We start from the raw sequence: 22,805 nt of genomic DNA, 5'->3' as shown, positions 1-22,805 counted from the left end.
CATTTTTGTCTCACGTGGTAGTAAATAGGCAGGTCTGTACAAATTTCGAAGGGTATTATATATTTTACTGACCATAAGGTTAACATGGTCCACACAAGTTAATTTAGAGTTAATTCTGAAGCCTAAATTGGTGACCACGTCTTGGAATAATATTTTGCCTTCATTAAGTATAACTTCAGGAAGGCTGTTCAAGTCACATGTTGCGCTTGAAATTGCTAACGCCTTAGATCTCGTTGCATTCATATATAACTTATTATCTCGATTCCTTTATAGCTGTACAACCAACCGTTATCCAATCACAGTTATAATACCCTGTGTACAAGTACTGCTGGGTATAAAAACGACAAAAGAACAATTGAAAGCAGGTTAGGTACCGTGTAATTCCTATCGTCGGCTTATATTCAATACCCTCTATCAGCGAAAACCCAGTTTTTCAGGAGAGCAAAAAATCATTTCGGTAGCTATATTGTAAAATTTATTGTAAAAAATAGGAATAAGAGCTAAGTTTAAGAGTATTGTAACGAATTTTGGTTAAATCCGCTTATTTGCAACCTTCTGCTAACGTTCGAGTCGTTAAACTGTTGAATAAAACACTCCAATATTTAATTTAATAGACTAAACTCCAATACTACTTTGGGAGTAGTACAATTATACTTCACAATTAAACTTCACTTCGCAACTGATAGCGTTTTTAAATCAAACTAATTACTGATTGTTCAGCTTGCATTGCTTTTATACTCTCCGTTGCTTCGTTCGCATATTTCTCCAAAGGTCTAGACGTTTCGGCTGATGATCACATCTGTGTGTGTGAGATAGCTCTTTGTCGCCTTCTACATAAGTGTTGCTAGCTTTAATTTGTACATGTAGAGTGATGACTAATTATATTCGTCACAGTATTATTGAGAGTTATAGATGAGAGCAATAGCAAGAAGAATAAGAGGAAAAAGGTGGGAAGATATAATGGGGAATGAAAGGGATAGGGCAATCAATTGGGTTAATTTGGAAAAACTCATTAAGGAGAGGAAATAAGAGGAAAAAGGAGAAAGAAAGTCAAAACAATGTCTGTCGGGTTTTATCATGAGGCTGGAAGTATTCCATGGTCTTTTGAAGATTTCCAGACTAAGCCAAAACGTTAAAAATAAAAAGTTGAAAGCCCAATTCTTCCTTGGTTAAAAGGTAAAAACTTGTTCAACACGACCATTCATAATCCTCACACGGCCGAGTCACAAAATAAAATCTCTGCACAACAACACTTCCACAGTTGGAAGACTATCAAACACCGGCTACGCGATCCACAGTGTTTCTGCGATCTCCGCGCGTCATGTGTAATAACGAAATTTTAGTAAATTTGTCGGGTTTAGAGTTGTTGAGATTATGCTTAGCCGAGATATTGTCTTGTCGGGATTTTGCTATGTCCGAATTGTGTCTTGTCGGGATTTTCGATAATTTACGGGACTCTCAAAGTCTGGATTATGAGGTGTACCCCATTTGCATGATTTTACACATTTCACTTCCTTTACATTAGACGGTTGAATGTTTGTCCGCTTTTTATACAAATGTTGCTATCGATTTTTAAGTAACTTCTCATTAAGCTACAAACGTGAAAATTTACACATAGGTTGGAACACCGTAACAATGCAACAAAAGAAGATAAGAATTAAAAAATTTTCAAACCAGCGTTTAAGTAACTTCTCGATGAGCTAGAGACTAGAAATTTCAAACTTAATTCAGAGGTCGATGACAGTCGATGACACGATACAAAAAGATTCGCTAGGGGGCGCACGGGATGAGATATTTAGAAAAATCGTACGAAACGGAGGGAGTTTTGGGATTGATTTTTATGTAAGTTCTCATTGAGCTACAACTGTAAAACTTCACAGATAGGATAAAACGCCGAGAAAATTTAAGAAGGGTGGCGCATGGATCGAAATATTTAGATAAGAATTTGGAAATTTGGTGTTTTGAGATCAATTTTAAAGTAACTTCTCATTGAGCTACAAACATGAAACCTAAGAGACAGGTTAAGAAGTCGTGACAAAGGAAGAAAGGTGAAAAGAATTCCGTTAGGTGGCGCACGGATCGAAATAATTAGATAATAATTTGGAAATTTGAAACCTGGTTTTAAGTATTTTCTCGATGAGCTAGAGGCTAAAAATTTAGAGCTTAATTCCGAGGTCGATGACAGCCAATGACACAATACAAACAGTTTCGCTAGGGGTCGCACGGACTGAGATATTTAAAAAAATCAAACGGAACGGAGGGAATTTTGGGATTGATTTTTATGTAAGTTCTCTTTGAGCTACTAGTTTAAAACTTAACAGATAGGTTAAGGCACTGAGAAAATGTAAGAAAAGGAGAAAATAAAAATAAAATAAAAAAATTTTAAGCACTTCCTTTATATAAATGGCAAAAATTAGCGAAAAATGTCTTTATATAAAGACATATTCTTGCTAAACTTTCATTTTTAAATTTTGACATAGAAATTGAAAAAATATTTATGAGAAGTAAAAATATTGTGACTAAGCTGACACTAAATAAATAATCACGCAACAATTAAAAAACATGAAGCAGCCACTCGTACATACATGAACACATCAATAATCATTTACACACATATATAAAAGGCAACGAAGAGATAACTCACACACAGATGTAGTCATCAGCAAGTTGTTACTCACACATACACACGCATATAGCTCAGTTACCAAGCAGGAGATACAGCACAGAAACGATATAATAGAGAGACATTGCATAGACGAAAAATAATGTGAGGCAAGCTTCACAAAATTCTAGTAGGTCACATTCTCCACTTACCACAGCAGAATTTGTTAAACTACCACTGTCTGTATTTGTTATTTAATAATTATTTGTACACTTTTTATTCAGCTAATGTGTTCAGAATTTTAACTTTTACTCACTAAAACTCCAATCAGTGTATTTCTGTGCTTAAATTATGTTAAAAATTGTGTTAAAGTTTTGGTGTGGTGAAAGTGACCTACTAGAATTTTGTTACGCTCCGCTGCTTTCCACCGAAGTTCGCGCATGCAATATCTTTATATTCCAAAATTTTTGTACAGCAGTTCTAGAAGGCGAAACGTCTAGACTTTAGTAGAAATATGCGGAGAGTATAAAAGCTACGCAAGCTGAGTAGTCAGTAGTCAGTTTGATTTAAACACGCTATCAGTTGCGAAGTGAAGTATAATTGTACTACTCCCAAAGTAAGCCAATAAAGACCATTTTGCAATACAGAATATTGGAGTGATTTATTCAACAGTTTAGCGATTCGAACGTTAGCAGAAGGTTTCAAATAAGCGGAATTTCCCTAAATTCGTTACAGTTGGTGTCAGAAGATGAATTGTTGAATAAATTACAGAGGACAACAAGGGCATGACAAAGTTAAGTGAATTAAAGATCCAGCAACTGAAAAAGGAGTTGGAGAACCGTGGATTGAATACAACCGGCAATAAGATCGAACTTCAAGCACGGGTACGAGACGCTATGGAGTCGGAAGGAATTAATGTTGAACAGTTAGTCTTTCATCTTCATAGCGACGAGAAAACAACAAAAATTGAGAAGAAAACCGAAACATCGCAGACAGTTACGAACACAGACTTGAACATGATATTTGCTGCAATATCTGCACAAACATCGACAGTGGCGTCACAACTTGAATCCCAGGAGAACCGTATAACATCCAAGATGCAAACTCAATTGGAAGAAAAAAAGACAGATATAACATCTCAACTGGAAGAACAGGAGACACGCATAACATCAAAGATTGAAGCACAAGAAACGCGTATTTCAGAAATGTCGACACAGATTACATCAAAGGTGGAAACACAACTGAAAGAGCAAGAGGCACGCATAACAGTACAACTCGAAGCGCAAGAGGCGCATATATCATCCAAACTCGAAGCGCGTATTAACGAGAAAATAACGCAGTTTGAGGAAAAGATCGAGGCCGATGTGGATGCTTTGAGAGGTCGTATACAGGAGTTGTAACTCCATCCTTTGACGGATCCGTTCCTTTCCAGGTATTTAACTCCAATTCGAGAAGACGTCAGCAGCGAACAACTGCAATGCCGAAGATAAAGTTGCTGCATTGTTCGTAGCGTTAAAAGGACCTGCTGCTGAGATATTAAAAACTATTCCAGATCACGAACGGAGCAGTTATGAAGCATTGATGGGCGCAGTAGAGAGGCGATACGGAACCGAGCATAGGAGACAGATATACCAAATGTAGTTACTGAACCGTGTACTGACTGTAGATACGGGCGCATCTCATTCCTTAATCCGATCTGATTTGGTCAACAGGAGAGTAAAGCCATTACCTGGAGCAAGGTTGCGTACGGTCACTGGCGAGTATAACCAGATCCAGGGAGAAGTGATATGTGAAGTCTTAATTGGCAAGGTCACGGTTCTACACAAATTCGTTGTGGCGGAGATCGTTGATAAAGTCTTATTGGGAGTGGGCTTCTTAGTTGACCATAGCATCAGGATCGACATACAAAGAAGGATTATGTGCTATAGGAACAGGGAGGAAGAGTTCAGCAGTAAAAGAGTGATAGTTGAGGAGATTCGAGAAAGACCACCAAAGTCAAAGGCAGTAGATCGGGCAAAGGTTGATAGAACGAATGGGCCAAACAAATCAAAATCAAAGGTACCTGCGAGAAAAACACTGACATTGAAAAACGCAAATGGACGCACCAAAACGAAGGAAAGAATTTCCCAAAAAGAATGCAAGGGTGGTTTCAAGCCAGGGCGCACTACTGTTGTGAAACGTCGGAACGATACTGATTATGCAAAGCTCAACCCCTTCAAAGTAGTCCAGTGACCAAGCAACAGAGTGCGAAGTAACGAACTAGGTTAATGAGTAGTAAGATGAAACACAGGTACAACGAGAGCAACAGTCGGAAGGTTTCTTGGAGGGAGATTTGGTACTGTTATACAACCCTCACCGGCGAAAATATGTTCCATCCAAATTTTGGTGCAGTTGGGAAGGCCCGTACAAAGTGGTGAAGAGGATCAGTGATGCCATCTACCGCATACAAACAATTGGGAAACCACGAAATAGAAGGGTGGTTCATTTGGAGAGGCTAGCAGCGGTTGGATCGAAAGATTTGTCTTATCGGGACGATCAGACTTAGGTGGAGGGCATTGTGACGAATATTAGCATCACTAAGCTGATACTAAATAAATAATCACACAACAATAAAAAAACATGAAACAGCCACTCGTATATACATGATCACATCAATCATTATTTACACACATATATAAAAGGCAACGAAGAGATAACTCACACACAGTAGTAGTCATCAGCTGAAGTTGTTACTCACACATACACACGCATATATGTAGCTCAATTACCAAGCAGGAGATACAACAGTTCTAGAAGGCGAAACGTCTAGACTTTACTAGAAATATGCGAATGAAGCAACGGAGAGTATAAAAGCAGCGCAAGCTGAGTAGTAAGTAGTCAGTTTGATTTAAATATGCTAGTAGTTACGAAGTGAAGTATAATTGTGAAGTATAATTTTACTACTCCCAAAGTAATCTAATAAAGACCATTTTGCAATACAGAAAATTGGAGTGATTTATTCAAAAGTTTAGCGATTCGAACGTTAGCAGAAGGTTTTAAATAAGCGGAATTTCCCTAAATTCGTTACAATATAAAGGTTGAGCGCAATTGATTGACTAATAATATCTCCTTTCCTACCAACTTTCCAATCCAAGTAATGTGCGCCCCACTTTTATATTTTTACTGCTCATAAATAATTTTGCAAGAATATGTCTTTATATAAGGAGATATTTTTCGCTGATTTTTGTCCATTCATATAAAGGAAGTGCTTAAAATGTTTTTATTTTATTTTTATAATTTATTAAATTTTGATGAGCTCGAGGCAGCTTAAAAAATTGAAACACAGTTTAAATGTTTATATTTCAAATTTATTTGGTCGATATTTCGATCTCATTCTGAGATCATCCTCAGGAAACAATTGAATATGTTTTACTGCCTCGAGCTCATCAAAATTTAATAAATTATAATATTTGAAGGCAAATAAAAATATTTTTAAAATATTTTATTATACTCAGTTGAGCAGAGCTCACAGAGTATATTAAGTTTGATTGGATAACGGTTGGTTTTACATATATAAAGGAATCGAGATAGATATAGACTTCCATATATCAAAATAATCAGGATCGAAAAAAAATTTGATTGAGCCATGTCCGTCCGTCCGTCCGTCCGTCCGTTAACACGATAACTTGAGTAAATTTTGAGGTAACTTGATGAAATTTGGTACGTAGGTTCCTGAGCACTCATCTCAGATCGCTATTTAAAATGAACGATATCGGACTATAACCACGCCCACTTTTTCGATATCGAAAATTTCGTAAAACCGAAAAAGTGCGATAATTCATTACCAAAGACAGATAAAGCGACGAAACTTGGTAGATGAGTTGAATTTATGACGCATAATAGAAAATTAGTAAAATTTTGGACAATGGGCGTGGCACCGCCCACTTTTAAAAGAAGGTAATTTAAAAATTTTGCAAGCTGTAATTTGTCAGTCGTTGAAGATATCATGATGAAATTTGGCAGGGACGTTACTCCTATTACTATATGTACGCCTAATAAAAATTAGCAAAATCGGAGAAGGACCACGCCCACTTTAAAAAAAAATTTTTTAAAGTAAAATTTTAACAAAAAATTTAATATCTTTACAGTATATAAGTAAATTATGTCAACAATTAACTCCAGTAATGACATGGTGCAACAAAATACAAAAATAAAAGAAAATTTCAAAATGGGCGTGGCTCCGCCCTTTTTCATTTAATTTGTCTAGGATACTTTTAACGCCATAAGTCGAACAAAAATTAACCAATCCTTTTGAAATTTGGTAGGGGCATAGATTATATGATGTTAACTGTTTTTTGTGAAAACGGGCGAAATCGGTTTATGCCACGCCCAGTTTTTATACACGGTCTTTCGTCTGTCCTTCCGCATGGCCGTTAACACGATAACTTGTGCAAAAATCGACATATCTTTAATGAACTTAGTTCACGTACTTACTTGAACTCACTTTATTTTGGCATGAAAAATGAACGAAATCCGACAATGACCACGCCCACTTTTTCGATATCGAAAATTACGAAAAATGAAAAAAATGCCATAATTCTATACAAAATACGAAAAAAGGGATGAAATATGGTAAGGTAATTGGATTGGTTTATTGACACGAAATATAACTTTAGAAAAAACTTTATAAAATGGTTGTGACACCTACCATATTAAGTAGAAGAAAATGAAAAAGTTCCGCAGGGCGAAATAAAAAATCCTTAAAATCTTGGCAGGTATTACATATATAAATAAATTAGCCGGATCCAACAGATGATGTTCTGTGTCACCCTGGTCCACATTTTGGTCGCGATCTGGAAAACGCCTTCACATATACAACTACCACCACTCCCTTTTAAACTCTCATTAATACCTTTAATTTGATACCCATATCGTACAAACACATTCTAGAGTCACCCTGGTCCACCTTTATGGCGATATTTCGAAACGGCGTCCACCTATAGAACTAAGGCCCACTCCCTTTAAAAATACTCATTAACACCTTTCTTTTGATACCCATATTGTACAAACAAATTCTAGGGTCACCCCTGGTCCATCTTTATGGCGATATCTCGAAACGGCGTCCACCTATGGAACTAAGGATTACTCCCTTTTAAAATACTCATTAACACCTTTCATTTGATACCCATATCGTACAAACGCATTCTAGAGTCAACCCTGATCCACCTTTATGGCTATATCCCTAAATGGCGTCCACCTATAGAACTATGGCCCACTCCCTCATAAAATACTCTTTAACACCTTTCATTTGATACCTATATCGTTCAAACGCATTCTAGAGTCACCCCTGGTCCACCTTTATGGCGATATCTCGAAAAGGCGACCACCTATATAACAACCACCACTCCCTTTTAAAACCCTCATTAATACCTTTAATTTGATACCCATATCGTACAAACACATTCTAGAGTCACCCCTGGTCCACCTTTATGGCGATATTTCGAAACGGCGTCCACCTATAGAACTAAGGCCCACTCCCTTTTAAAATACTCATTAACACCATTCGTTTGATGCCCATATTGTACAAACAAATTCTAGGGTCACCCCTGGTCCACCTTTGTGGCGATATCTCGAAACGGCGTCCACCTATGGAACTAAGGATTACTCCCTTTTAAAATACTCATTAACACCTTTCTTTTGATACCCATAGTGTACAAACAAATTCTAGGGTCACCCCTGGTCCACCTTTATGGCGGTATCTCGAAACGGCGTCCACCTATGGAACTAAGGATTACTCCGTTTTAAAATACTCATTAACACCTTTCATTTGATACCCATATCGTACAAACGCATTCTAGAGTCAACCCTGATCCACCTTTATGGCTATATCCCTAAATGGCGTCCACCTATAGAACTATGGCCCACTCCCTCATAAAATACTCTTTAACTCCTTTCATTTGATACCCATATCGTACAAACGCATTCTAGAGTCACCCCTGGTCCACCTTTGTGGCGATATCTCGAAACGGCGTCTACCTGTGGAACTAAGGATTACTCCCTTTTAAAATACTCATTAACACCTTTCATTTGATACCCATATCGTACAAGCGCATTCTAGAGTCAACCTGATCCACCTTTATGGCTATATCTCGAAAAGGCGACCACCTATACAACAACCACCACTCCCTTTTAAAACCCTCATTAATACCTTTAATTTGATACCCATATCGTGCAAACGAATTCTAGGGTCACACCTGGTCCACCTTTATGGCGATATCTCGAAACGGCGTCCACCTGTGGAACTAAGCATCACTCCCTTTTAAAATACTCATTAACACCTTTCTTTTGATACCCATATTGTACAAACAAATTCTAGGGTCACCCCTGGTCCACCTTTATGGCGATATCTCGAAACGGCGTCCACCTATGGAACTAAGGGTTACTCCCTTTTAAAATACTCATTAACACCTTTCATTTGATACCCATATCGTACAAACGCATTCTAGAGTCAACCTGATCCACCTTTATGGCTATAACCCTAAATGGCGTCCACCTATAGAACTATGGCCCACTCCCTCATAAAATACTCTTTAATGCCTTTCATTTGATACACATGTCATATAAACACATTCCAGGGTTTCCTTCGGTTCATTTTCCTACATGGTTATTTTTTCTTATGTTGTCACCATAGCTCTCAACTGAGTATGTAATGTTCGGTTACACCCGAACTTAACCTTCCTTACTTGTTTTTATTCAATTTGTGGGAATGACAAAAACTCAAAATGTGTTGCGTGTCAGAGCTACTTAAACGACAAAGCGACGCAAAAGTCTAATATTTTTGGGCCTTTACAATTGAGCCGGAGGGTTGGCGCCGGGGTGCAGAAATGGCAGAACATGCTATACTCGTTCCAAATTAATGGAAGGGGTTGGGTCTGCTGTTTACTGTATCGACCCAGAAATAAGTAGATCTTACAGGCTGCCAGATTACTGCAGCGTTTTTCAAGCGGAAATTATAGCAGTGAAGAAAGCAGCAGAAATTCTGGAGGAAGCGAGCTTAAGCTGCAGTCGTGTTAATTTATATATTGATAGTCAGGCTGCGATTAGGGCATTAATCTCACACAGTGCTTCATCAAGAAGTGTTCTGGAATGTAAAGAAGCATTGGAAAAACGTCGCTCGTGCCGGACCATACATCTTTACTGAGTTCCCGGTAATAAAGGGATAGAAGGTAACGAAAAGGCCGATGAGTTGGCAAAGGAGGGTGCAACACTCGCTGAGTCTACGACAGACGTCCCAATCCGTTTAGGAGAAATCAAAAGGAGACAGGAGTTGCATATGATCCATCAAGCAGGAAAGGCGTGGACAAAAGCGAGGGGCTGCAACATTTCTAAGATCATGTGCAAAGCCTACGATATTAGACTCACAAAGTGGCTCATATCTCTGAAGAGAGAAGACTTAAGGCTCACGATTGGCATACTGACTTGACACTGCCTTCTGGCGTCACATGCTTATAAGTTAGGCCTCGTCAGTAACAGCAAGTGTAAGCTGCACGAAGAAAAGGTTGAGCTCGTTCTGTGTTCATGTCCTGCGCTCGCAAGGTCAAGGCTCCAGCTATTAGGGGTGCCAGAGTTGCCAGATCCTGAGGCAGCAATTAAGCTGGGTCCTAGAAAATTTCTTGTATTTGCCAAGAGGACGGAGTTATTCTATAACATATATCCTGGCGCCTGATTGGGGTTCTTCCGTTTGGTCGTCAAACAAATTCTGGTAACACTATGGACACATCCATGTGAGGTCTTTATTGCCCCGCCAATTCAACCTAACCTAACCTTAGGCCTTTACTGTCAATATAGTAGTATTTTTGAAATAAATATAGTTTAAAAAAGTAAAAAAAACATGCAAATATGGTGCCGTTTTAGTATCTACAATTCAGTTAGATATTTGATGTTGATAGCACCGTAGCACAGAGGTTCGTGTCGCCGCTATTAAGTACAACTCGTGTTGTAGCAAGTCTTCAATAATTGCCGTCTAACTCTCCTTTGTGCCCCTAGCCTAGAGAGTTACAAAGAAGCATACATAGAAGTGAAGCTAATATAAGCGTGCTAAAAACGTATTACTCTAGTTAAAGTTGACACAATTAATTGAACAAATTGCTTACCAATATGTAATCACATTTACATTTTTACATTAAATTTCCGCGTCTTTGTCTCTCCAACAGTCATACGAAACTTCAGCCATTGCAGTATTTTCAACACTTGTAATGCTTTCGATGCATCCAGAAGTTCAAGAACGCGTTTTTGAAGAAATAAAATCTGTGTTTCCAGACAAAGTGACATCTGTAGAATATGATGATTTGAAAAAGTTTCCTTATTTAGATATGGTTATCGCTGAGTCATTGCGATTAGCCCCACCTATTCCGTATATCGGACGAGAGGCAGTTAATGAAGCCAAAATTCGTGCAGATATTACTGTTCCTAAGAATATGCAGATTGTCATACCAATATATGAACTACATAGACGCCCAGAGGTCTGGGGACCAGAATCCAAACGTTTTAACCCGGATAACTTTTTGCCTGAGAAAATAGCAAAGCGTCCTCCATGTGCATATATGGCCTTTTCGAAAGGAATGAGAAGCTGCGTAGGTAGGTCAAGGAAATCTTCTATTTTATAAATTTTATAATTTAATGAAGTAATGTCAAATTTCTCTATTTTTCCCATAGGTTTCCGTTATGCTGATATTTCAATGCGTGTTTTATTAATATCGGTGCTTCGTAACCTGAAATTCTCCACAACATTTAAATTTGAAGATCTCGTATTCATGCCAAGAGTTACTCTGTCATATAAAGACGAACCAAAATTGAGTATCGAATTAAGAAATAATTAATGTAGGCATCTTATAAACCAACAATTCATGTCGTTCTCAGCCAGACTAGATTCTGGCAATCTCGTTAAATATGAAGAGTTGCTCCAAGATATTCAGCATCTAATTAGTTAGAGTAAGCTTAAATAAAGTGATATTTAATGTGTCCTATAGATTTATTTCAAAATATTTGCATGGCATACTTAATCAAATTATAATTACTAATACATTACTGCAAAATAGCAACATATTTTTCGTTTATAAATACGTAAATTATAAGCCCATATATCAGGGCGACGCCTTTCGAGGTGACTCGATTCTTGCGAATTTACAGACTTTTGCCAGTTGCAGACTTGTATCTTAAAATTTTGTGAACAAGTAAGGCAGTCTAATTTCGGGCGAAACCGAACAATAAATGACTGCGTGCTCTTAATGTATATTAAGGATACATTTAAAGAGAAGTGCCACGAACAATGAATGATATGAAAACTGGAACATTCTACCCACCACATTTACGGTATAGAGATATACGCCGCCGCCGAATGTCAAAACTATCGGCGGCGTTCGGCACGTTACTATATTTTCTACTCATTTAAGACTGTCTAGGCCAATTATTGTTCATTGCGAAAATTGGTCCGATATGGTATCAACGGATGTGCATCACTGCCAGTTGCAAGAATGCAGATTTTGCATCACCCAATTCCCCAAGTTATTAAAACAAAGCACTAAAAGGAAAGCTATATAAAAAATGTATCCGCTTACTTTGCATAATTTTTTCAAAAAATTAATAAAGAACAATGAATGAATGAATTAAAATAAAATTACCCAAGTCGAACATTCAAATTGTTCTTTGTTAGATAAGCAACCTACCCTAAAAAAGTGCCAATTTTTTTTTTAATTTTATATTTCATTGGCTAAAATAATAAGCGAAATCAGTGATGCAAAATCGTTTATTAGATTCCAGGAGTTTAACCCCTCCTTTGAAATGATTCGCACCTCATACTTAAGTTGAAAATATATGTACCTACGTATGAGAAGGGTTTGCAAGATCACTTAGCCTTATATTCAAACATCTGTCTTTTTACTGCTATACAAATAGCATGTGCTTATCGGACGGTGTCCGACGACGCGGTCCATGTTTTATCCAGGAAAATCCCAATAGATCTACTCTCAGGTGAAATGGTTGATCTGTATGGCATTGGAATCAGCCGACCATCTGAAGATGCTAAGAAAAGCGCAAGCGCAATAGTTAGGTGGCAAGAACGGTGGGGAGAATTGTTCGGAATGGTACGAGCGAAAACACGGCGAACTAAATTACCACCTCACACAGATATTGAGCGGGCAGGGCGGCTTCAAGGAATATCTACATATGCGTGGGATAGAGGACAATCAATTCTGTCCACACTGTCCCTCCGAATTGGAAAGCGCAGAACATGTAATGTTTCACTGCCCTCATTTTCACGGCAAAAGACTCTCTGTACACAAATTTTTTTGGAGAGGAGCCTTTCATTGGGAATTTAGCTCCCCGAATTGTTGGACTGCTGTGAGCAAGATGGCCTTTATAGTTATGAGGAAATTGATGCTTGCTGAAAGGGAGCACAGAGAAATGCGCATACGAAGTAGTGGCGACTAACGGCGGCCCCACGTGGTTCGGGCACATGAGCAGGATTAGCCTGGTTTCATTAGGCCACTGGAGGGTAGTGCGCTATCCCAACGTCCAAAATAAGAGAACGGGTAAATTTTCGTGCAGGACATTGATCGTAGCAATGGGCTAGTGCCAGATTTGTTTTTTTTTTTTTTTAATGTCTGACTTTTAAGTTCGCCCTAATACTATTATCGTTTTCGTAAATTGCTTTTACGCTCATGTTAACTTTTACTACCAAATCAATGTTTTCACCCAGAATGAATATGATTTCTATGCGTACTTCTTAAGTGTTGCGCTGCTTTTCAGTAATATTTGAATAAAAGAAATAAATACAATGAACTATTTAAATTGACGACACTCATTCCCATACTCATATTCTGTATTATGAAAGAATAAACTGGTGCGCGTAAAAGCCCAGTCACATAAACAGTTTTTATACTCAGTTGAGCAGAGCTCATCGAAAATTTCGAAAAACGGAAAAAGTGCCATAATTCATTACCAAAGACGAAAAAAGCGATGAAACTTGGTAGGTGAGTTGAACTTATGACGCAGAATAGAAAATTAGTAAAATTTTTGACAATGGGCGTGGCACCGCCCACTTTTAAAAGAAGGTAATTTAAAAGTTTTGCCAGCTGTAATTTGGCAGTCGTTGAAGATATCATGATGAAGTTTGGCAGGAACGTTACTCCTATTACTATATGTATGTTTAATAATAATTAGCAAAATCGGAGAACGACCACGCCAACTTTTAAAAAAAATTTTTTTTTAAAGTCAAATTTTAACAAAAAATTTAATATCTTTACAGTATATAAGTAAATTATGTCAACATTCAACTCCAGTAATGATATGGTGCAACAAAATGCAAAAATAAAAGAAAATTTCAAAATGGGCGTGGCTCCGCCCTTTTTCATTTAATTTGTCTAGAATACTTTTAATGCCATAAGTCGAACAAAAATTTACCAATCCTTGTGAAATTTGGTAGGGGCTTAGATTCTGGGACGATAACATATTTCTGTGAAAAAGGGCGAAATCGGTTGAAGCCACGCCCAGTTTTTATACACAGTCGACCGTCTGCCCTTCCGCTCGGCCGTTAACGCGATAACTTGAGCAAAAATCGATATATCTTTACTAAACTCAGTTCACGTGCTTATCTGAACTCACTTTGTATTGGTATAATAAATGGCCGAAATCGGACTATGACCACGCCCAGTTTTTCGATATCGAAAATTACGAAAAACGAAAAAAATGCCATAATTCTACACTAAATACGAAAAAAGGGATGAAACATGGTATTTGGATTAGTTTATTGATGCAAAATATAACTTTAGAAAAAAACTTTGTAAAATGGGTGTGACACCTACCATATTAAGTAGAATGAAATGAAAAAGTTCTACAGGGCGAAATAAAAAACCCTTGAAATCTTGGCAGGAACAGTATCGTGGTACTATATATATAAATAAATTAGCGGTATCCAACAGATGATGTTCTGGGTCACCCTGGTCCATATTTTGGTCGATATCTGGAAAACGCCTTCACATATACAACACCTATGGAACTCAGGATCACTCCCTTTTAAAATACTCATTATCACCTTTTTTTTGATACCCATATTGCACAAACAAATTCTAGGGTCACCCCTGGTCCACCTTTATGGAGATATCTCGAAACGGCGTCCACCTATGGAACTTAGGATTACTCCCTTTTAAAATACTCATTAACACCTTTCATTTGATACCCATATCGTACAAACAAATTCTAGAGTCAACCCTGATCCACCTTTATGGCGATAACCCTAAATAGCGTCCACCTATAGAACTATGGCCCACTCCCTAATAAAATACTCTTTAATGCCTTTCATTTGATACACATGTCGTACAAACACATTCCAGGGTTTCCCTCGGTTCATTTTCCTACATGGTTATTTTCCCTTATGTTGTCACCATAGCTCTCAACTGAGTATGTAATGTTCGGTTACACCCGAACTTAACCTTCCTTACTTGTTTTTAAATAGATGCGTTTAACTCAATGTTATGCATTATGAGTAGACTGCCCGTATATTTATGGAGAACGACAGATTGAGCGACACTGGCAGCATATGACATGAAAGAGTAGCCAACTCCCAATTTTAGTTGCAAGCAGAACATATGAAGAAGAATTTGACATTTGATTTGGCTAAGGGTGCTGTCATATTTTGTAAGTGAAACTATTTTCCCACTCGTTGGTACTTTTCTAACATTTTCACAGTTAAAAATTTTGTGTGTGAATGGGCAAAGCGAGATAAACTTCAATTGCCTGTTTACAACAGGGATGCACCTTAACGTTAAGCTAATCGTTTATCAAAAAATGTCTACCGTTTCCGTTGAAACACTTCGAAATTTTATCGATAAAGAAATTATCAAGATAAATTGTATCTCGTTTTTAACCAAAACGAAAAGTTTTCGTTAACGTTATAAACGTTAACAGAAACGTGATACTTTATGTTTGAATTGTGCTAGCAATGTTATAGCCATGGTGAAGCCGTAAAGTGGTAACAGCGAGCGGACATACACACAAACTCCATGTAATTTGTTTGTGTAATTCGTTGGTGGTAATGTCAAAAATACTCTGAGAAATGTTCGTACTGTCAAAATTCATGAGAAAACTTGCAATCAGCTTGGCTAATGCTTTCACCTTTAATAACTACGCCATCAAAATGGATAATATAGCATAATATAATGCCAGCATAGTTTGAAATTAATAATCAATGTAAACGATTTTATTTCGTTTTGATATGGCATAAAACGATGTACGACGTGTAGAGATGGAGAAACAGCGATCTCCTTGTTTTATAGTTCTCTTGATGGTTTCTTTAAAAGCTGTGTTCCCCTTCGTTCTTTTAGTATTACCACGGGTAAACCACCATGCTTCTCAAGGCAACTACCTAGACTTGATAATATTAAGTCTAGATTGTATAAGCGTTTCAAGAGATATGGAAAATATGTGGATTTTTCTAAATATTTAGTGGGGCGCTCCAACTTTCATCGCCTTAACCAGCAATGTTATAAAGGTTACTTATCGTGCTGCAAATTCCAATTTATTAACAACCCAACAGTTTAGTTAATTTGAAAAGAAAACCTTCTGGTTTTCCAACTACTATTATTTATGGATGCAAAAACGCTAATTCCGATAATGAAATCGCAGATTTATTTGTTGAATTCTTTAAATCAACCTATTCATCCCAATGTGTCCAGTCCGATGTTTATCCATATAGCTTGTGTAATGTACTTATATTTAATATGTCATGTCACAGAGCTTTTGCTCTGGGGCCTTCTTCTTCCGGTGACAGCAAAACGCAGAGGTTGTCCAAATAAAAATAAAGAACAAGAAATAAATCAAATCGTTTTAAAATAAAAGAAACAAATTCCATCCCCAGGTGTGGGGTGCTACCCTCTATTCGCATAAATAAATATTAGAAAGAAAACTCGAACCATAAAAGAAAAAAGTGAAAATGCCGCTCACACGTTTTAATGCATCAAGCGCATCGACAGTGGAGCAGAAATCTACAAGTACACAAAGAAAACCTAAGGATTCTGAAAATAGCACCATCGTTGTACCTCCGCCTGCTCCTGATGCTCCTGCTGCCACTGCCATTTCATCGACCGCTGTAACTAGTACTGTTGGCAATAAATTGCTGCTGCCACTACCTCTGCCACTATGGCGCCTGTTGTCACCGCTGCTAAATTGTCTGTTGCTGCCGCTGCCACTACATTTGTTGCCGTTACCGCTGCCTCTGCCACTACATCACCTGCTTCCTCCGCCACTATATTGGCTGTTTTTAACGCTGTTGCTGCCACTACATTGCCTGCTGTTATCGCAACTGCTGTACATCATAATTCACCCGCTGTTATGCTGTCCGATGCCTCTGGTGGGACCGTCGTAATGTCCAGTGAGAATACTAACAACGTTGCCTGGTATGGTTCCACTCAGCCTCATATGAATGAATCCGCTGCAAACTATGCCATAAGCCCAACTATTGCTTCTGACGTATCTGTTGGCCTTGAAGCCACACCGTCAAGTGGAGAAATAAACCATCATGAAGAGCAGTTAAGATTATTGAAGCTACGTAAAGAAGTAATGGAGCTCCTAGGTGTAGTCCAGCAATTGGAGTCTGGCCCGGTCGTGCGCATAGGAAAGTACATCCATTTCGACGAACTTGATGCAGCAGTCCCGAAGTTTACTGGCGTCAATCACTACGATATATCGGTGGTTTTTACAGTTTGAAGACTATGCTAATGCTAACAACTACAATGAAAGACATAAATGCCTAGCATTGCGCCGATGTATGACTGGGACAGCGAAAGAATTCGTTTTGAACCAAGGCCTAAGGGATTACTCCACGTTGAAGCTTTTATTATGCGCAATGTTCCTCCGTAATTGCTCTCGACAGGAGGTCTATCGCCAGCTATGGTTACGCAAACTAAAACCGTCAGAATCGTGTATCAGTTATGTGGTGGCAATGCAATCAATCGCTGCCCAATCGGAGATAATGGAGCTGGAGTTGGTAGACAATATAGTGGACGGAATCCCAGACAGCAGCATCAATATAAGCATCTTGTATGGCGCTAATACCATAAGCGAACTCATACGCCGAATGGAACGTTACGAGCAACGTCGTCACAGCGTTGGTGTGCGCAAACCATTGAGCACAGGGCTATCAAATACCGCAGTAAAGGCAAACACTACTGGAGATCTTTCCACTGTACGTTGTTTGAACTGCTCGCGATTCAGGCATTATCAGAGTGCCTGCCCAAAGCCGCAACGCCCAGCCGGGTCACGTTTTATTTGCCACCAACTAGGACATATGCATCGCAATTGCCCAAAGAAGAAAACCCAAACATCTCACGTTGCAGCCGTATCCATGGATGACTATGTTCCTTTTAGAATCTCAGCAAGAAGTAAGTGTGGCCTTTTACGATAAAACTCGAAACAGATGTACAGGTTTTTCAAATATCATCTCCCTTTTCGATTCCGGTAGTTCTATTAGCCTTATGCAAAGATCAGTTGCTGAAAAGTTTGTTACGCTGTCATTTCGGGCAAAGCCTACACAATTCGTTGGCGTTGGTAAAAGAAGGAAATATTCTTTTGGCACAGCATTGTGTGCAATATATTTTCCTAAGTTAATTGGAAATATTAATGTAATAATAGTTCAAGATGAAACTTTAACTCTTCCATTAATTCTTGGTCGAGATTTTTTGCAAAAATTTAACATTCACTTAATACAATTAAATGAAATATCAAATGAATTTAATAAAAACGGAAAACAAACGGTACGTTCTAGAAATACTGAATTAAATAAAGAAGATCCGAAAAAACATATATCTGATTCGAGTATTAATAAATTTGTTGATGGTGACTTGAGTGTTAAATTAGATGGTAATAAGCCTACATTAAGTGAAGTATATGACAGATGTGATCATAATAAGTAGGACTAAAAAGAAATGGGCAATTACCCCTATGATATGACGGATCTGTTTGATTCAGCTGTGAAAGAGATAGGAGCAATAGATGAAAGAGTTTTTCAGTCGGAAATAGATATAGGGCCCAGTTTGGCTAAACGAGAAAGAGGGGTAGTAATGGAAGTGTTGTCTAGTGAACATTTATCGCCTACATCAATTGGAAAAAAACTGTCTGACTATAAAATGACAATCCGAACAACGGATGATATACCTTTCTATTTTTTGCCAAGACGATTATCGTTTAAGGATAGGGAAGAGGTATAAAAGATCACTGATGATTTAATGAAACGCGAAATTATAAAACCTAGTAACTCCCCTTATGCTTCTGCGATTGTCCTGGTAAAAAAGAAAGAGTGGCGAAACTCGTATGTGCATCGATTACAGACCTTTGAATCAGAAAACAGTAGCGACAATTTTCCATTGCCCCTAATAGACGATTGTATAGATTATATGTCGGGGAAAAAGTGGTTCACTCTCTTGGACTTGAAAGATGGGTTCAATCAGTTAGGAATGGATGAGGGATCTATTCCATTAACATCTTTTGTCACACCACACAACCCTTAGCATGCCATTTGGGTTAAAGAATGCACCGGCTAATTTTCAGAGATTTGTCTATAACATCTTCCGAGACCTAATTGATGCTAAAGAAATCATTGTGTATATTGATGACTTATTAATAGCGTCAAGTGATCTTGAAAGTCATATTAAGATCCTACGTAAAGTACTTAGGAGGACTTATGAAAACATTTGGAACTTAAGCTTAGGAAGTGCAAGTTTTGCTACAACGTCATTGAGTATTTGGGTTATCAAGTTACTCCTTCAGGAATACAGCCTTCGAAGATCCATATTAAGGCAATTGCGAATTACCCAGTCCCAAAGAATCATAAAGAGCTCCGCTCTTGTATTGGTTTGTTTTCTTATTTTCGAAAATTTGTCCCTTCTTTTTCTAAAATCGCTAAGTCACTCTTAAATTTACTACGCAAGGATGCTGAATTTAGGTTTTCAAGGAATGCTTCAAGGCATTTGAGGAATTACGTAATATTTTAGTAAGTTCACCGCTGTTAGCAATATATGATCGCAAACGTGAAACACAACTTCATTGCGATGCAAGCAGTCAGGGCTTTGGTTCTGTGCTTCTACAAAAGCAGGACGATGGGAAATTTCATCCAATAGCGTACTTTTCCAAAACAACGACACCAGCTGAGTCTAGATATCATAGCTTTGAGCTAGAAACCCTATCGATCATATATGCTCTCCGCAGATTTAGAATATATTTAGAAGGAGTGCAATCTAAAATCATAACAGATTGCAACTCACTCACTATGACCCTAAATAAGAAACAGATCAATCCAAGAATAGCTAGGGAGCATTGGAGCTGGAAAAGTTTGATTATTCTATTCAGCATCGGGTTGGAGCTAATCTGGGTCATGTAGACGCGTTAAGCCGGAGTCCGTTGTTGGAAAGCGAATACGATTCCACAAATTTCACTTCAAAATCCGATGAAAGCAGTATTAGCAGTCGTCAGTATTCTCAACTTGAAGATTCGCAACTCTGGTCTGACGAAGGTGAAAGTGAGTTAATGGCCGCTGTAGACTTGGATGATCTGGATGTTCATATCCAAATTGCTCAGAATCGAGATGAGAAGCTTAGGGAGCTCATGACCAAACTGGAGAAAAAGGAAGTCATAGGGTATCAACTAGTGGACGGTTTAGTGTGTAGGAGAATTGGCGAGAAGATTATGCTTTGTATACCTTCGGAGATGGAGGAAAATGTAATCCGCACAACTCTTGAGAAATTTGGCCATTTAGGAACAGATAAATGTTATAATCAAATACGCAATACTTATTGGTTTGAAGGTATGAAGGATAAAGTTGACCGGTTCATTAAGAATTGTCTTAAGTGTATTGTGTACACTGCCCCAGCTCGTTCCAATGAGCATAACATGTTTAGTATTCCTAAAAAACCAATATCATTTGACACCATTCACTTAGATAACTTCGGTCCCTTGCCAGCGATTAAATCAAAACGCAAACATATTTTAGTCGTGATTGACGCAATCACAAAATTTGTAAAATTATATCCGGTTAATTTCACGAGTACAAAAGAAGTGTGCTGCACACTAGATAAATATTTTTCTTACTATAGCCGCCCCAGAAGTATCATAACTGACCGGGGAACTTGCTTTACGTCCCTCGAGTTTAGTGACTACTTATCGAAAAGAAATATTAGCCATGTGAAGGTCGCAGTAGCATCACCGCAGGCAAATGGACAGGTCGAGAGAGTAAATCGTGTCCTCAAGACGATGTTGAGTAAACTTACTGAGTCCGTGGAACACAACAACAACAGTATTCATGGTACTACGAAAAACTCGATTAGCGTTTTACTCTTTGGGGTAAATCAAAGAGGTACTATCGTGGATGAATTTACCGAATCTATGGAAGACAAACTAGTGGATGAAACCACTAGAGACCATGACCCCATCTAATTTGTTTCGTCCCTCCCACAAATTGTCATCCTCCCAGCAGCACCTTGCAGCAGGACTGATCCATATTCTCTTACTCCGGGAAGGCATCGAATCCAATCCGGGTCCGTCTCCTGACCCCGGTCCTGAGAAATGGTTTTGCTGCATCTGCCGGAAAAGAATCTTTTTAGGACGGTCATACTCTGTTCAGTGTGTCTCGTGCAAGGGATGGTTGCATCGGACAGGTTGTTCTGGGCTTGATCCCAAAACCCGACGTCCACGTAACTTTTATAAATCTTTTGTGGCTCCTTGCTGTTCACGCCCAAGGGCGTCCCGCAGTCTACGCCTAAGCGCCCCCCACTACCTTCCAGCAGCCCCGCTGCTCAGCAAGCCACAACAAGTACCCGCTGCTGCTCGCGCCCCACGGGGCCAACAACTCAAACAGCTGATACCACTCATAACTACTACCTTCGTAGTAGAGTTGGTAGCAATTCTGAGCATCAGCCCCTGCCCCCGTCTTCTCCCCCCCTCTTTTCCGGCAGCAATCGTGCAGGTCAGGGAAACAGACTCTTAGTCCCTACCTCCGTTTGCACCGTCTGCCAACACAGAATATATAGGTTTGCGACATCCGCCAAATGCAGCTCCTGCCTTGGGTTGTGCCACTTTCCTAGATGTTCTGGTCTCCGCGACGGCAACCCCCCGACGGGTTTCATCGCGCCATGTTGCCAGGTCGCAAACCCAAATGATCCGGGTACCCCAATGCTTGCCCAAGGACGCCCAGTCCCAGGGCCACAACAGCAATTGCGTCCTGGCCTTCCACAACCCAGGCGTAGTCACCCGCCACTTACCCCCAGAGTGGCGACGTCTCCCCTTATGCACTTCAGAATTCTGCAGTTAAACTGTAATGGACTAACTGGGAAGATTACGGAGATAGACGATTTCATGAAGCGGCACAACATCCGCATTGCTGCGATTCAAGAGACTAAACTCACAGCACGATCTGCATTGCAGACCTGCTCTGGGTATAATGTCCACAGAAAAGATCGCGAGAGCGGAAATGGAGGCGGCCTCGCGTTTATAATACACCACTCTGTGCAATATCACATATTTGATCCTGGCATCAACCGCAGGGACAACGTCTTAGAACGTCAAGGCCTATCTGTCCGGCCAGGCGATGCAAACCTAGAAATCATCAACATCTACATCCCCCCTGCCACCTGTTGCCCTGGTGGATACCGCCCTAATATCAGAGCCTTACTCACTGGAAACAATCGCATTATTTTAGGCGACTTCAATGCCCATCATGATCTATGGCATTCAAATTTGCGGGCGGACAGTAGGGGTGAGATGTTGGCGGATCAAATAGAAGAAACGACGTTCTGCACAATAAAAGGAGACGCCCCCACACGTATGGTAGGAAGCTGTCACAGCTCGCCAGATATCTCAATCGTGAGCGCAGAGCTCGTAAACTGCGTCAACTGGCAGCCGATGGTAACATTGGCATCCGACCACCTGCACATACTTATTTCGCTTGAGCGTACCACCGACTTCATCGTCACTGAAAAACGCACTTTCATAAACTTCAAAAAAGGAAAGTGGGAAGAATATAAATCCTTTACAGACAACCGCTTTGCTGCCCTCCCTATCCCGACTGATACCCGCCAAGGGGAGCGTGCCTACCGTAAGGTCATTAAATCCGCGTCGGCACAATTCATTCCCGCCGGGAGAATTCCCGAAATCCGGCCCCACTTCCCGGCGGAGGCCGCAA

The 22,805-nt window shown here is 39.2% G+C and overlaps 1 protein-coding gene across 1 annotated transcript in view; it reads left to right on the top strand.

Moving 5' to 3' along the window:
- Positions 1 to 11,686, top strand: part of LOC137236728 (probable cytochrome P450 313a4) — a 50,470-nt gene extending 38,784 nt beyond the window's left edge. The window contains exons 7-8 of the mRNA XM_067759697.1: positions 10,795 to 11,218; positions 11,297 to 11,686. Of these exons, the coding sequence (XP_067615798.1) occupies positions 10,795 to 11,218; positions 11,297 to 11,460 (588 nt within the window). The 3' untranslated portion in view covers positions 11,461 to 11,686. The remainder of the gene's footprint in view (positions 1 to 10,794; positions 11,219 to 11,296) is intronic.
- The last annotated feature ends 11,119 nt before the right edge of the window (positions 11,687 to 22,805 follow it).

The sequence above is a fragment of the Eurosta solidaginis genome, chromosome 1 (assembly GCF_040869045.1).
Source record: "Eurosta solidaginis isolate ZX-2024a chromosome 1, ASM4086904v1, whole genome shotgun sequence".
NCBI lineage: Eukaryota > Metazoa > Arthropoda > Insecta > Diptera > Tephritidae > Eurosta > Eurosta solidaginis.
This window is presented reverse-complemented; position numbering and strand designations above follow the sequence as displayed.